Source organism: Mastigoproctus giganteus, chromosome 3 (assembly GCF_048544385.1).
Source record: "Mastigoproctus giganteus isolate SK-2022 chromosome 3, ASM4854438v1, whole genome shotgun sequence".
In the NCBI taxonomy this organism is placed as follows: domain Eukaryota; kingdom Metazoa; phylum Arthropoda; class Arachnida; order Uropygi; family Thelyphonidae; genus Mastigoproctus; species Mastigoproctus giganteus.
Genome location: NC_143577.1, coordinates 238,389,144 through 238,402,881, shown reverse-complemented (window position 1 = coordinate 238,402,881; position 13,738 = coordinate 238,389,144). Strand labels below are relative to the sequence as shown.

General features: G+C 37.6%; 1 protein-coding gene across 1 annotated transcript in view; it reads left to right on the top strand.

Annotated features, from left to right (window-relative positions):
- LOC150088919 (A disintegrin and metalloproteinase with thrombospondin motifs 9-like) overlaps positions 1-13,738 on the top strand; it is a 440,936-nt gene that overhangs the window by 104,708 nt on the left and 322,490 nt on the right. The window contains exon 3 of the mRNA XM_090370359.1: positions 4,507-4,669. Coding sequence (XP_090226485.1) covers positions 4,507-4,669 — 163 coding nt within the window. The remainder of the gene's footprint in view (positions 1-4,506; positions 4,670-13,738) is intronic.

Sequence of the window (13,738 nt, the reverse complement as noted above, 5' to 3'; positions counted from 1 at the left end):
TTTTAAGTGGGATGATGGTACAGATTCATTCTGAAAACTACAGTTGTCCACTTGACGAGAGTAATTCCTTATAGTAGATAGAACATTGCACATATGGAGGAAACCGTTAGAAGCATCATCCTCTTATATACTGACAGTAAAACCTGCTGGAGGAATAAACAAAACTATATTTTATGGTCATCTAGAATTTCTTCCATATATGTATTGTCGGTAAATTGCGTGTGTTCTCTGGTCGGTTTGCCTGTTTTGTTGAACGAAAAAAAAACCCAGTTTCTGGGGGAGGGGAAACCTTGCTATCTACGCCTGAGACCGACTAACTCAGCCACGGAGTGAAAAAAGTTCCTCGCGTCATCGACGGGATTCGAACCCGGACCTTTTCCACTCGGTGTAGGAAAGACGGTGACGATACCACTGTGGTACCGCGCTGACTGCTGGAGGAATAAAACATGAATTTATTCAAATAAATTAGTAGCGTGTTGGCCCATCTTTATCCCTAACCACTGGTTCACTGCGTTGTGTGGTAGGATCGCCGTACTCCCCACACTGGGTAGAAAAGACGTGAGTTCGAATCCCGTCAATGACGGGAGGAATTGTCTTTTTCACAACGTGGCTGAGTTAGTGGATCTCAGGCGTAGTTAGCATGGTTTTTTTATCCCAGAAACTCGGGATTTTCGTCCAGAAAGCAGAAAATCGCCCTAAGAACTGACAATATACATGGAGCAATATGGCCTTAGTCACCGATGCTCCTGCAACCCAACAACAACAACACTGCGTTGTGGAGGCGCATTATAGCCAAAGCAGCTTATGCGCCACCAAACCCCCATATCAACAACTGCGTTGTGGGAAACTTTCTTCTAATTTCTGATAGAAAGTTGTCAGTATTAGAAGAAGAAGAACTTTTGTACCCAATCCCCACTTTAACGCAAACGGTGTCTAGGGCGGAGGGCTAATGATGTCCTTCCTACTAGAAAAGGTCCTAAACTCATGGACAGGATACCATGTGTTTTCCTAGCAGTCTGTTTACATCGTAGAAAATTTAATCTCTTTTTTTTTCTCCTCATCCCGTTGTTCCTGTTAATACTCATCAAAATTAGAAAGAGCAGGGATCCAACTTGTTACACTGGACCACCCTGGTGGACCAGTATAACAAGATGGATAGCGTAGAATCTTATTAGTAACTCTAACTGCTTCCAGTTTCTACAGCGGCCTTCAATGAGGGCTTTACTAAAGTATGAAGCGTAATGTCATAATTGTTTTTTTGCACACAACTTCAATAACTGTTAACTTCGTCATTGTACTTTGCCAGACCAGTCTGGTGGAGCACTATGACCACAGATGCCGATGTGCCTAATAAATTCCCACACAAACCAGACCAGTCTGGTAGATTACACGAACCCAGATCTACGTAGGACACCATTCTTGTCCAGATGAATCGCATATTTAACCAGTGACTCCATTATCTTCCTTACTACAAAAGTCAAACTCACTGGCATATGTAGTCACCCGATTCCACTTGAAGAACGCTACTTCTCTTTGCTAGCCCTTTCTCATATTCAGATTTCACTCGCCTTACCTCACTAGTGGTTTCTTACATTGACGGAGCAAGATGAGAAACGATTAATAAGATAAGTAGTAAATTAATTTTATTGAATGCACGCAAAAACTAAATGCCTGTAATACCCTAACTTAATTACTGGAAAAGTTTTCTAACTTGACGTATCACTCAACAGTCTGAAAAGTTTTCTTAGTATTGATATAAAGCATAGTTAGAAACAACACCAACGGATGAGAGATGTAGTACTTTCCAATACTTTGCTAAATTAATGTATAGGTTAATTTATGGTTATGGATAACCTTATAAAACTAAAGGAATGATATAACAAAATCCATTTTGTTATATCATTCCTTCTCAAGACCATATTAATTGCTAAATTTTATGAATTAAATCATTGAGACCTAATTAGACGAGGTTTGGACATTTCTGAGTGTATTTCATCTCTTCCTATGAAATGTCCAAACCTCATCTAATTAGGTCTCAATGATTTAATTCATAAAATTTAGCAATTAATATGGTCTTGGAAAGGTTGCATGATTTTATTCCTGAAAAAATGAAGCCAGATATGTTAGCACATTATCATTATTTAACTTTAAATTCATAATTTGATACGAATGGCCGTGCAAATTTCGACCTATTTCTTCTGTTTCCTCCAAAGTTCTAATTTCTACGGCCTAATTCTAACTCTCAATGGTCGTAATGAAGCTACAAGTATATTACATAATTTTCTCCCATTTTCTTTCAATGTTTGTCGCCACCAAGTCTGTGAGCCTTCGCCACTTCTTACGTCATGGCTACAGAATCCTAATGTGTTTAAGACAAGAGTAAACACCCCTTGGGTCGTGCTGACGTTATTTTCTGGGTTAATGTTTCCTCCCCCATTGAGTTTTTAATGGATCGTTTAATGTTTCCACTTGACACATTTGCCTCCCCTCATTTCCCTCAATATCGGAAATTAAACTAAAATACACAGGAACTGAGATCTTACAATTACTGTATCTTACAAATTTTGATTTATTTTTCTTCGGTGCCTCTTAATTTCCTTATATGGTATTTTACGGACTTTCCTCTTTTAACGCCCAAACAGAAAGCCCGGTTTCGCCGTAAAGATGTGGATGATACAGCTGGTCTATGTGTAAACATCTCAAGTCATACACAATCCATACGTTTTATTGAGACAAGTGGCGACATGTGGACTTTGTCATTGCACAAATACTCTTACACAAGTTACAGAAGATGCATAAAATGTTTCAAACTGATTTTCTGTGGTAAACACGTGTAAGAAGGAGATGAAATGTCAGTTACAAGCTTCTGGAAGTCATGGCCCAAATGAAGTAACACAAATGAGGACACAGTTTATGAAGCTTAATGACTTGTGACAGCTTGGAGGGTGGGATGGGCCTCACAGAACGATAACTTAATGCCATATTATGGTTTTTATTATTACTAGACACTAAAACTGGACCAGCCGTGTTTCTCACTTATTAATTAAAGCTACATATATTATCCTGTTTGTTTATCTCTCCCTGTCTGTCTATCTCTCCCTCCCTGTGCTGTCTAATCTTTCGGTGATCAACTTATTTGTTTTCGTCTGCCTGATTTTTTTTAATCGTCTGTTTGCCAGTCTTTCTGTGTACAATTGCAATCTCGAGTTTCACCTTTATTCAGAGTCTGAGGGGGTCCTGGAGACCACAGTAGTAATAGCGCTTGATGTGGTCTCCAGGACGCATCGCGTTTAAGGTTCGATTTTAAATACAATCTGGCAAAAGCTCTTGCTACGACCGACTCGGGCACAGCAAGAACTTTTATATCCTGTTTTGGTTTCAAATTTTACAGAAAAATAAGTCAAATTAATAACTTTCAAAGTGACACTTTCTCTTGCTATTAGATACACGGTGAAAATCAGATACCGAGAGATGCTTTTCTCGACACAACCACTATATTGGATATTTTTGCGATGATCTAGATTAAATGAAGTCCATCTGATTCTACCACTTAGGATATTGCTAGAGGGTCACTAGCTCTGATATGGTTTTTAAAGTTTCTAAACAGATTTACACACTGTTTTTAAAAGGTATGGCAAAAGAAGTATATTAAAATCCCTTTTTTGTTGTATACCAATGACACTGAGAACGGTGGTTCATCTATTTGCTTCGTTTCATGTTTTGATTTTATATTTTAAACTTGTCCTACTAGTAAAAAAATTATGAAGTAATAGTACTACGCTTCTATATGCCTGGATTGCTGCTAACTTGTTATTTCTGACACACACACACAGTGTACTATAAAAAGTCCACTTCCATAGAAATCGGTAGCGTAATGGTCTGGAGTATGTACGCTCATTTCTTGACGTTCTTGTTCCCCATCCCAATTTTTCTTAAGCTTTCAGTATTAATTAAAATTAGGAGTCGTTTATAAACCTCAAAATAAGCAACAAACACCCCATCATAGTTTTATCTAAATAAAATGAAATGAAACCTGTGATGTGATGATCGACCAGTTGCGAAACATAATGTAGTTGAAAGAAATCGCTTCATCGGTTTTTATAAACAGTGGTAAACGGGCAAAATTTAGTACAATATTGAAAAGATGCGTTTATACTGCACTAAAGAAAAGATACCACGTTCATTCCGAAAAATACTGCTAAGTAACCTGCTGCCATCACCCCCAATAAATATTTTGATGAATATTCCAGTCTCGAATGATAGCTAAGTATGCCATCAGGTGGGCTATCCAAGCGAGATTTCTTCAGCATCGACTCGAGAGTTTTAGTGTAAGATGATTCTTAAGAATAAGACATGAAAAGAAAAAAAATATATATTGTAAGACTCATGTGCATCATATTAAATGGTCAAGAGTTATCTTGTTTCTTTCACTCTAAAAGTTAACTAATTCATTACTGTATGTTAAATGTTATTTAGCCATAACTAACAATTTTTCATTTGTTCCAGTTTGGTTTAATCCACACTTCGGACAAGGATTTCACGATACAACCACTAGAACATCACTCATCTGACGAGACCAGCAATCCTATACCACACATAATTTCTCCATTGGTTCCTTCTATTATTAGCAACAACCCAAAAGGGAAATCATCATTTTGTGATACTAAAGGTAAGAATTTTTCTTTCAATAAAGAATAGACTGATCAGGTAAGAGTTCCTAGATTTATATTTTACATAAACTATTAATATCGAATAGAAATTTAAATACCAGTTAATAAGAGAACCAGATAAGTGGTATCAGGTATAATCATATTTCTATTTTAGGTCTTTCAAACAGCATATTGGTGAAGTAAAATATGAGTAGAAATGTATTTTTAAAAAGTACATATTTAAAAGTACATACTATTTCCGTTGAAATAAAACTTAAATTTTAAAACAGGAATCACAGTAGCTTTTGATGATAGAATTCCATCTTCCTCAATTGCAAATTGACTTTGTAGAACAGAAAATTGTTCCCAGCAGAGGCACGTGTTAAACAAGCATATGATCCCCAATCAGCGTTACTGGGGAAGGGGGGGATAATATGCTTCTCTGTCGCTTTATGTATAACAGTCTCATTCACACGGTTGAAGATCTTCTACCTCTGCTCAGAATCGGGTTTTTGTTTGTTTTTTTTTTTTTTTTTTACTTTCACTTGTAGTGGTAAGAATCTGAATCTTGTCTTAATCAAATCAGATCAAAAATTCTGATTTGTAATCTGATTTTGAAATTGGCTTTTGAAAGTGGTTTTTAAAATCACTGCAGAAATCGCATAAAACTGTATTTTTCCATTAAACTCTGCATTTGTGGCATTCAATATTTAAAACATAGTCGACAAAATTTCATTCACTTGAATGTAATTTACTACTGTGCGAATTGTGGGTTGGCTATTGCGTATAACACGGGGTCACTGCAAGAAAGATGCACTAGTTTAATGCCAATGGAACAGAATTACAGTGCATCAAAATTTGCGATTTCACGGTTTGAGCATCAAGTAGGAAAGGCAAACAAAATTTTTAATTAAAGAACAAAATATACTAATTCATTCAAATGCATTACAGAATATATAAATTCCCTAAGTATTTTCAGTTACACTGGTTCGTGTAATTCTAATTACAAACCCGAAAAATGCAAGAGATATTTTCTCTATAGCCAGTACTTTAACTGTAAGTAATTTTTTCTGGTTTATATTTACTGCAAATACGCGCTTTTAAGACTAAGTATCTCGTCCTCAGGCAACAATTGCTTCAAACTTCTCATTTCTCTAAAAAACACCAAATACTGTAGAAGTTTTACTAGATTTCCTTCATGAACGACATTAAAGGAAGGGCAGGGCAGCGAATGAAAACCATTATACAACACAATACCTCCTACGTTGAAGTACTGAAGATATTTTTCAATGGGAAAGGTTCACATAAATACCACCTATATTTTCTAATTTCTCCAGAATCGTGTAGGCAATTTTTAGGACAAATATACTGAATTAACGTGTCTCTAAAATGGGTTTTATCATTCCTTCTTGCACTTGCGTACCGGAAGAACGCAAGGGAAAACAGCCAATTTCATTACTCATTTGTGGTGGAAAGTTGCGTTACTTTTAGCTGGTCGACACGTGCAAAAGCACCAGCTGCACGCTTTAAAAATGACCCCGTCCTGAAGTCGAATTTGGGTAGCCTCTGTAAACAATCAGCGGCAACCCATTGGTGCCGAAATGTAATGTCTCGGCTGTTAAATGGAGGTCAGTGCTCCCCAGGAGATATTAAGTACACACACGTGTGCTCAGATTAGAAACTGCAAGTCCAAGGAATGGGGGAGAGAAAAAAAAAAGTGGTCACTTTGGAGCACGAGCATCTGTTATCATGCTTGAAAGCATCCCTCTAATGGTTGCTTAGTGATGTTTAGTAGGGAGGATAAAAGCAGCAAGATAAGGTTAATCTAGTCCGGTACAGTAATAATCTCCTAACCTGTGCTTCTAAGTGCTGCAATCATGATTCAAAGATCTATTGCATCCAACAACGAGAGAGAGAGAGAATATAATCATGTGTTATTTCCACATGAATTGTTTCTGTAATACAAATTTCCTTCATTCTGAAAATACGTTTTTCGCATCTCTCAATCCAACTCAAGACCATTTGGTCTTAATTGCACTCATGTAGTTTTATAAGATTTTTTGTAAAGGTCAGAATGAATTCTGTGGTTTTTTTAATGAGGCACAGGTTACACGTGACCTGCAATATTAATATGTATTTTTTCAGAATAAAATGGTGGATGAACAAATTTCTTCTAGTAATTATTTATTCAAGCTTTATATGCAGGCATTACTAAGTAAAATAAAATAAAAATAAAGTTAAACAAACACTTAAAATTACCGGACTAAAACTGCTTTAGGATCAATTTAACTGCTTGCGGAAATCCATGGAAAAGGTTCCTAATAATGCAAAGCAAATTACAATATCCGCTGTTAAGTTTCTCCTTAAAATTACAACCCATGTGGGTAGCACAGTTGGTAAGATCGTCGTCCTCCCCACACTGGGTGGAAAAGACCCGAGTTAGAGTCCCGTCGATGACGGGAGAAATTATGGGCCTTTTTCACAACGTGGCTGAGTTAGTCGGTCTCGAGCGAGGGTACCATGGTTTTTTTTTCTCCTGAAAACTCAAGTTTTTCGTCCAGCAAACAGAAAATCGACCATAGACCACACGCAATTTACAGACAACAGACACGGAGCAATATGGCTTTAGTCGCGGATGTTCCGGGAAATCCCTACCACAACATCAACCTTAAAGTTGCATATTTTACTAGCCCATATATAGTATTTGAAATGATGATGAAAAACTGAAATGAAGTAAAGCTTTATGTAGATTCCTCAGATATCACCCTCCTTCCACTCACCACGTCCTCATTACAGGTACAAATTCCTTTCCTTCTTAAATTCAAATGTAGGATCCTCATAATGACACTTGGTAATAAAACAGCTTCTTTCCACATTTAGTAATTCAATCCTGTTTCATCTACGGGAGCGCGCTTGTTGTTATCATTAGAAAGACATTAAAAGAACAGTCGGCTAAACTCGATTTCTTCCTCGATTCTCTTTGCACGTGGACTTAAGCGGTGATGTGTTCCTAGAAACAACTTAGCATTTTGTTAACAGCCGGGATAGGCAGATGTGGGTCAAGAAAGATTTTCTTCCTGTTGAACCTTTCAAGCGGTGGTTGCTTCCAGTTATTCAGACAAAGGTTACAGAGTCTGCATTCTCCAGACGGGTTTACCTGTTTTATGAGACGGCAGACATAAGAAAAATACTTTTATAAACTACGTAACTTAAGAGTATCATAGAAAACTTTTTTTTTTTTAAATCTTGTATCAGAAATTTAAGAAGTTTTCTCTGCTTGGCTTCAGGATGGTTTTAGATCGTTTCAAATGTATTCTTGCTAAACTGATGTTCAGAATCATCATTATAAAATAACCTAACAGTTTGGCATATTCCTGACGTGTCGTCAGAAATTTTTATTGTTAATAACATGGATTAAAAATGAGAAACCGCGCTGCCTGAGTAAATGATCCTGTTTTATGCGATGTCAGGAATTCAAACTAAGAAAAAACCCATTAACTCATTAGAAAAAGTAGTTTGTTGACCATGATAACTTTCGTGTCTCTACCAGTCACTTAACTCTTAAATTTAAGGAAAAACATGGCTCAGAGATATGATAATATTTTGTGAACCCTCCTTGCATTCCCATTAACATACCAATGACTCTGAAGTCACCGCAGCTATTCCTTTAATGAATGCTGTATTTGAAATGCTTCCATCCTACAGTATATCTCAAGAGTGGACAATGGGGACAGATGGCTTTAACTTCCCGTTATGAAAGGGAATAGCTTTGAAATTTCTATGTGAGGGGGAGATGGAGAAGCGCCATTCAGATGCAATGCGTGCTTGTGGCAATTCCCTAAAAACTGCATTGGTATCATGGCAATAGCAGAACAGGCCGTTTGTTTAAAGAATGCCACCAAAACCTGGTTTCTTTTTCGACAGTGAGACACTTTGATGTTCTTCTTTACCAAGAGTTTTTAGCTTTAGTCTCAAAGTGAAAAGTTCAGCTTTATCTTTTGGAGGGGTTAGGTCTCTAATGAGGTCATTCAACTCATCTTGGGTAAACAGCTTCGGCTCCGAACGTCGGGTGTATACTCAGGATCGACTGAAGTTTTGCGCAGAAACTGAAATTCTATGTCCTTCGTAAAATGCAATGAAGGCTCATCTTCATCGTATTCTACTTCTTCTTCCAAAGTATAGTCCATGTTGTGGAGGTACCGGAATTGGCATACTGTTGTCGTTAGCGATTGGTCTCATCGCTGAATCCAGTTAATAAACAATCCTGTGCTTATTCTTCTTCTTAGAGAATACAGATGCATTCACATTACAAGAGTAACAATTATCACAGTGGTCTTTTGGCCTCCTCCATAATCATAGCCCATAATCACTGGGCTATGGAGGCCATTCTAAGGGAACATTCATAAATTCAGTCAAATAAAAAATATAATAAATGAGTGGTTTAAAAAAAGGCAAGCTTATCGTTATTAAAAAAAATAATTTAATAAAATTAAAACGGTAAGTTTATCGTTAGTCCTTAAGCGCGCCCGTTCTATAATTCGTGATTAGCCATTACCGGCGTTACTCTGCAATTTACTTATGTAATAAGTAAAGGGGTTTTTACGTCGTAATTTCCTGGGGGGGGGGGGCAACACTTCTTGTTGCTTACGCCGCAATTTACATACCCCAGATCGGTGTGGTTCTCTGTGTGAGCGTGCGTATAAGATATAATAAACAAAAATGCCACTTAGATGCAGTGTGATGCAACATTTTATATAATAAACTTCTTATTAAATGAGCAGGGTATAATTTGGCTGATAATAACATCACACGTACTGCTAATGGTAATAAATTTAATGGTTTACACTACCCACACAGATCGTGTTACGTCAGAGAGCGGCACGCGACTTGTGGCGAAAGTGTTATTTACTGAATGGAAACCGGCAAGTTGTGTGTACACATAAGTGATGGAACAAGAAATGGGAATATGAGTAAAGGAGAATCAAAAATGAAGTTATCCGAGAAGCTAGATGACAACATACTGTTTACACTAGCATATTAATTACAACTTCTGACCTAGTTATTATATGGGCTAAGAGTAAGCAATCAGATAATGAGAGCTGTTACGAAGCCAAAAAAGAGAATATGGTGCCACATCATGAGACCAGTTATTAAAAGACAAGTCCTTTATCTACAAGGTTAATTTGCAGTCGACGAAAAACTATTGAGGAAGTGCGAAAATTAGGGTTAGTGTGTATAACTCTTACTGCGCTTGCTCTTCAGCGATGATGGGATCAAGGCTACAAATTATAATTAGCACACTGGGCCAACGAAATAGTGACTGTACCTATTAGCTTGAGGGATGTCAGTCATCTTCAGGTTTCCGGTAGTTTACTTTATTCTAATTCATGCATATTAAAATGATAATGAATGAAACTGAAACCCCCACAGTTAATGCAAGGACGTCTTATATGCGCTAAAGGAAACTCGTTTGAGACAATTCACCTACTCAAGACTCCACTCTGTCGCCATGTTCCCACGTCTTGTGAAAGAATATGCACAAAAACAGTAGTAGTCTTCTTATATCGCAACACTGTAATAAATGGATTATAATATTTTTTCAATCTTTCGTTAATGAGTAACCAGACAAGTCGATTGATCTGCTTGTTCCACGAAGGACATGGAACTAGTTTTTCACTAATGTCATAGTTGAACATATGTCCAATCTCACTACAGCTTCCCACGGCATAAAAACCAAACACTTCTTCCCAAAGGGAGTGGTTAAAATATTTCTTTCTATGTGTAGCGTGTCCTTCATCTGGTCGTAAACATCATAAGGTTAGGTGAGTGGCACGCTCAGCTGTTACATGCATGTGCACACTTCAAATGATTGCTAGAGAAAAAAAAAAAAAAAAAAAAATGGAAAGAGGAGCTCTAATTTAGTGAAGCCGCAGTTCATGAGATACATTTGTTCCTCGTCAATTTGGAACCAAGGTGGGAACGAATCCCCCTCACCTTACTTAAGTGGCTTTTTTTTTAGCACACTGCACATCCTCTCATTCCCCTCCCAAAGCGTACAGCTTTCCCATCTTTTAATTTCCTAATGCACGTGGCCCAGTAACATTCACCCGGTGACCTACACAGGTCGTTGATGGATTCCTGGAAAATTTGCAGAACCTCCAGATTTGAATGTACTGTACTCGATTACGTAATTTACGACATCGCGCCAGGCAACTAGCCACCGTAATTCTGTATTTTTATCTCCTTTGAAATAATTTTTGGATGACCAAAAGTGCAGCTCGTTTGGGGTGCAGGTAACACACCTCCTCAAGTATAATTGATTGAAGCATACTCCCAGGCGCCATATTTACTCTTTTTGCGTGCGAGATACGTTAAAAGGATCTCTTAACTCTGGCTATAAATAATACAGAACTGCCCTAACGGGTAATTAAGGAACTCTTATTAGCCATAGTGACAGCTGCAGATGACATTTCTCTGTTACTGCAAGTGCTAACCAACTTTAGTGCCGTGAAAATACTTGTCGCTGGCCAAAATGAGTACAAGGACATCTGTCAAACAGGAAAGCTATTAGCTGCATTCTTGATAACACCGAGGTGCCACGATTACAGTTAAATCGTGTTCTTAGAGGTTATGCGGTCTTCTACCAGTGGCTCTTATCTTTCCCTTTAACAGTATTGTATTATGAAATATTAATAAAATAGCAATTCTACTCCCATGAGTAAAATTTAGGCTTATCAACCAACAAAATATTTCTTGTTAATTAAATTTTCGATTGAGCTAATTAAGATTAGCAAATATTAATAAGCGCACCGTTTACATTTGGAAACATATCCTGATTATTTTGACGCTATTTCCAACGCGAAATTCTGCAAACATAATCATACTGAACTTCATATGAAGAGGCTCATATAAACTGATCAGAGAACATTTGCGCATGCGCGTTCTATGATCACACATGCGCAGTAAGACAATATACTGTACTGATACTTCGTAGCTGCTTCAGAGCTTATCCATAACAACTCAACCTATATTTTTAAACTGATGAATTACATTTCGAAACATGTTCCAATAAGCGGTATGAACCGCAAGAATGAAATAGAAAGGACCAAACCACTCGACACACCACGCGTTAATTTTAGAATTCAGATCATGTTTAATTACTGCACTTTTTTTTTTTTTTTTACTTCCCCATTCTTGACAGTTGTAGTGATTCACCTTCCCACATGCATATAACGTCCCACGCATATTGTATCACCTGTGACAAAAAAAAAAAAACACCCTTTGTGGAAAACCTGTTCTCCTGATCAGTCATGATTAGCATATTAAGGTCACAATCTGTCGAAAGTACTGCATTTCTTGCACTTATTGTATGTACGTACAGATGGAACGTACATAATGAAATTTGAAATGGCTCGACAAATATCTTTAAAACGCCCATATATAAAATTTCATGAAAATCCATCCACTGGGAGTTGAATTGTTACTTGAGGACGGGCGAATGGTATTAATCTCTCAACAGGCGCATATGCATACAAGTGTGTGTGTGTGTGTATATATAGTTATTTGACGCATCTAAAAAGATGTTCATTAGCCGATTTTACTGGGTTTCGTGTAGAATTTTTCTGTGTCTAGAGTTGGAACATTAAATTCATTCGTTAAAAACCATCCTCAAGTTCATCCGAAAAATAAACTTACGCCGGTTTAACTCGGTAAAGCAAAAAATAAAATAATAATAAATAAAAAAAACACCATATATAAAAAGGTAAACAGGATCCTTTTGAAAAGGTTTCCATAAGTCGTAAGTGGTCCTCGTGGGTAGCACAGTTAGTAGAAACGCCGGCCTCTCCACACCGAATGGAAAAAAAAATTGAGTTCGAGTTCCGTCGATGACGGGGGAATTTTTATGGACCTTTTTCACAACGTGGCCGAGTTAGTTGGTCTCAGGCGAGGGCAGCATGGTTTTTTTTTTATCTCCGGGAAACTCAGGTTTTCCGTCCAGCAAACAGAAAATCGATTTCAGGACACGCAATTTACAGATATTCCTTGTGTCTATTGAAATTACTTGAAAAAACAGTACTGAAAACACTTACCATGCACATTCTCCCGCACAGGCCCCAGCAAATTCATTATTCGTTGCAAAACAGATCAACAGTTAGTAACCTGATTATGACTACTAATGCAATCCTTGGATCATTTGAGGAGAAAGAAGAAATGGCAATCACATATCTTGATCTACAAGCTGCGTTCGATAGTGTTCACATCCCAGCCTTGCTCAAACTCCTTCGAAATTACTATCACATCACAGGCCCAGTATTGAAGTTTCTGACATCCCTTCTTCAGAATAGAATCATCCAAATGTACATAGGAAAACAAAGGTATACTAGACAAATACAAGTAGGCGTTCCACAAGGAGGAGTCCTGTCCGGAATTCTTTTCACTGCTATCATCTACCCACTAATACACAATAGAACAGATATGATATCATATGCAGATGATTTAAAGATCTTCACAAAAATAAATTTGACCGATGAAGCCAAAAACGCCACAGTAACCATCAACAAGACCTTATCAGAAGTACAGCAGTACCTCAAGAATTTTGACCTGCAAGTGAACCCTGAGAAATCTGCCATCATGGTATTCTCTCTTAAACCCATACCAACCATAATTCAGCCTGCGATTGACGGAGTCCCGATCCCCTGCGTTGAAAAGCAAAGAGATCTGGGTGTAATCTTCGACAGAAAATTACGATTCCATCACCATATAGAAGAACTCTGTGCTAAATTCAACAAGAAACGGTGGGTTGCCAAGCAGCACTTGCTACACATTTACAACACAAATCTGATAGAAATGTATATCAGGACGATGATTTTTGGAAGTGTACTGTATGGAGTAGAGTTGTTGTGGGGCTCAGCTGCAGACACCACAATTAAACCATTAAAAGCCGCTGAATACTGGCTCCTGAAGTGGGCAACCTGGAAGTGTCATCTCCCACCACAGCAGCGCACAACACCGATGGCCAACGCGCTGAATTTAACCAGGTTTTCAGCATTAATGCACGAGAGAAGACTCATCTTCACCGTAAAAATGAT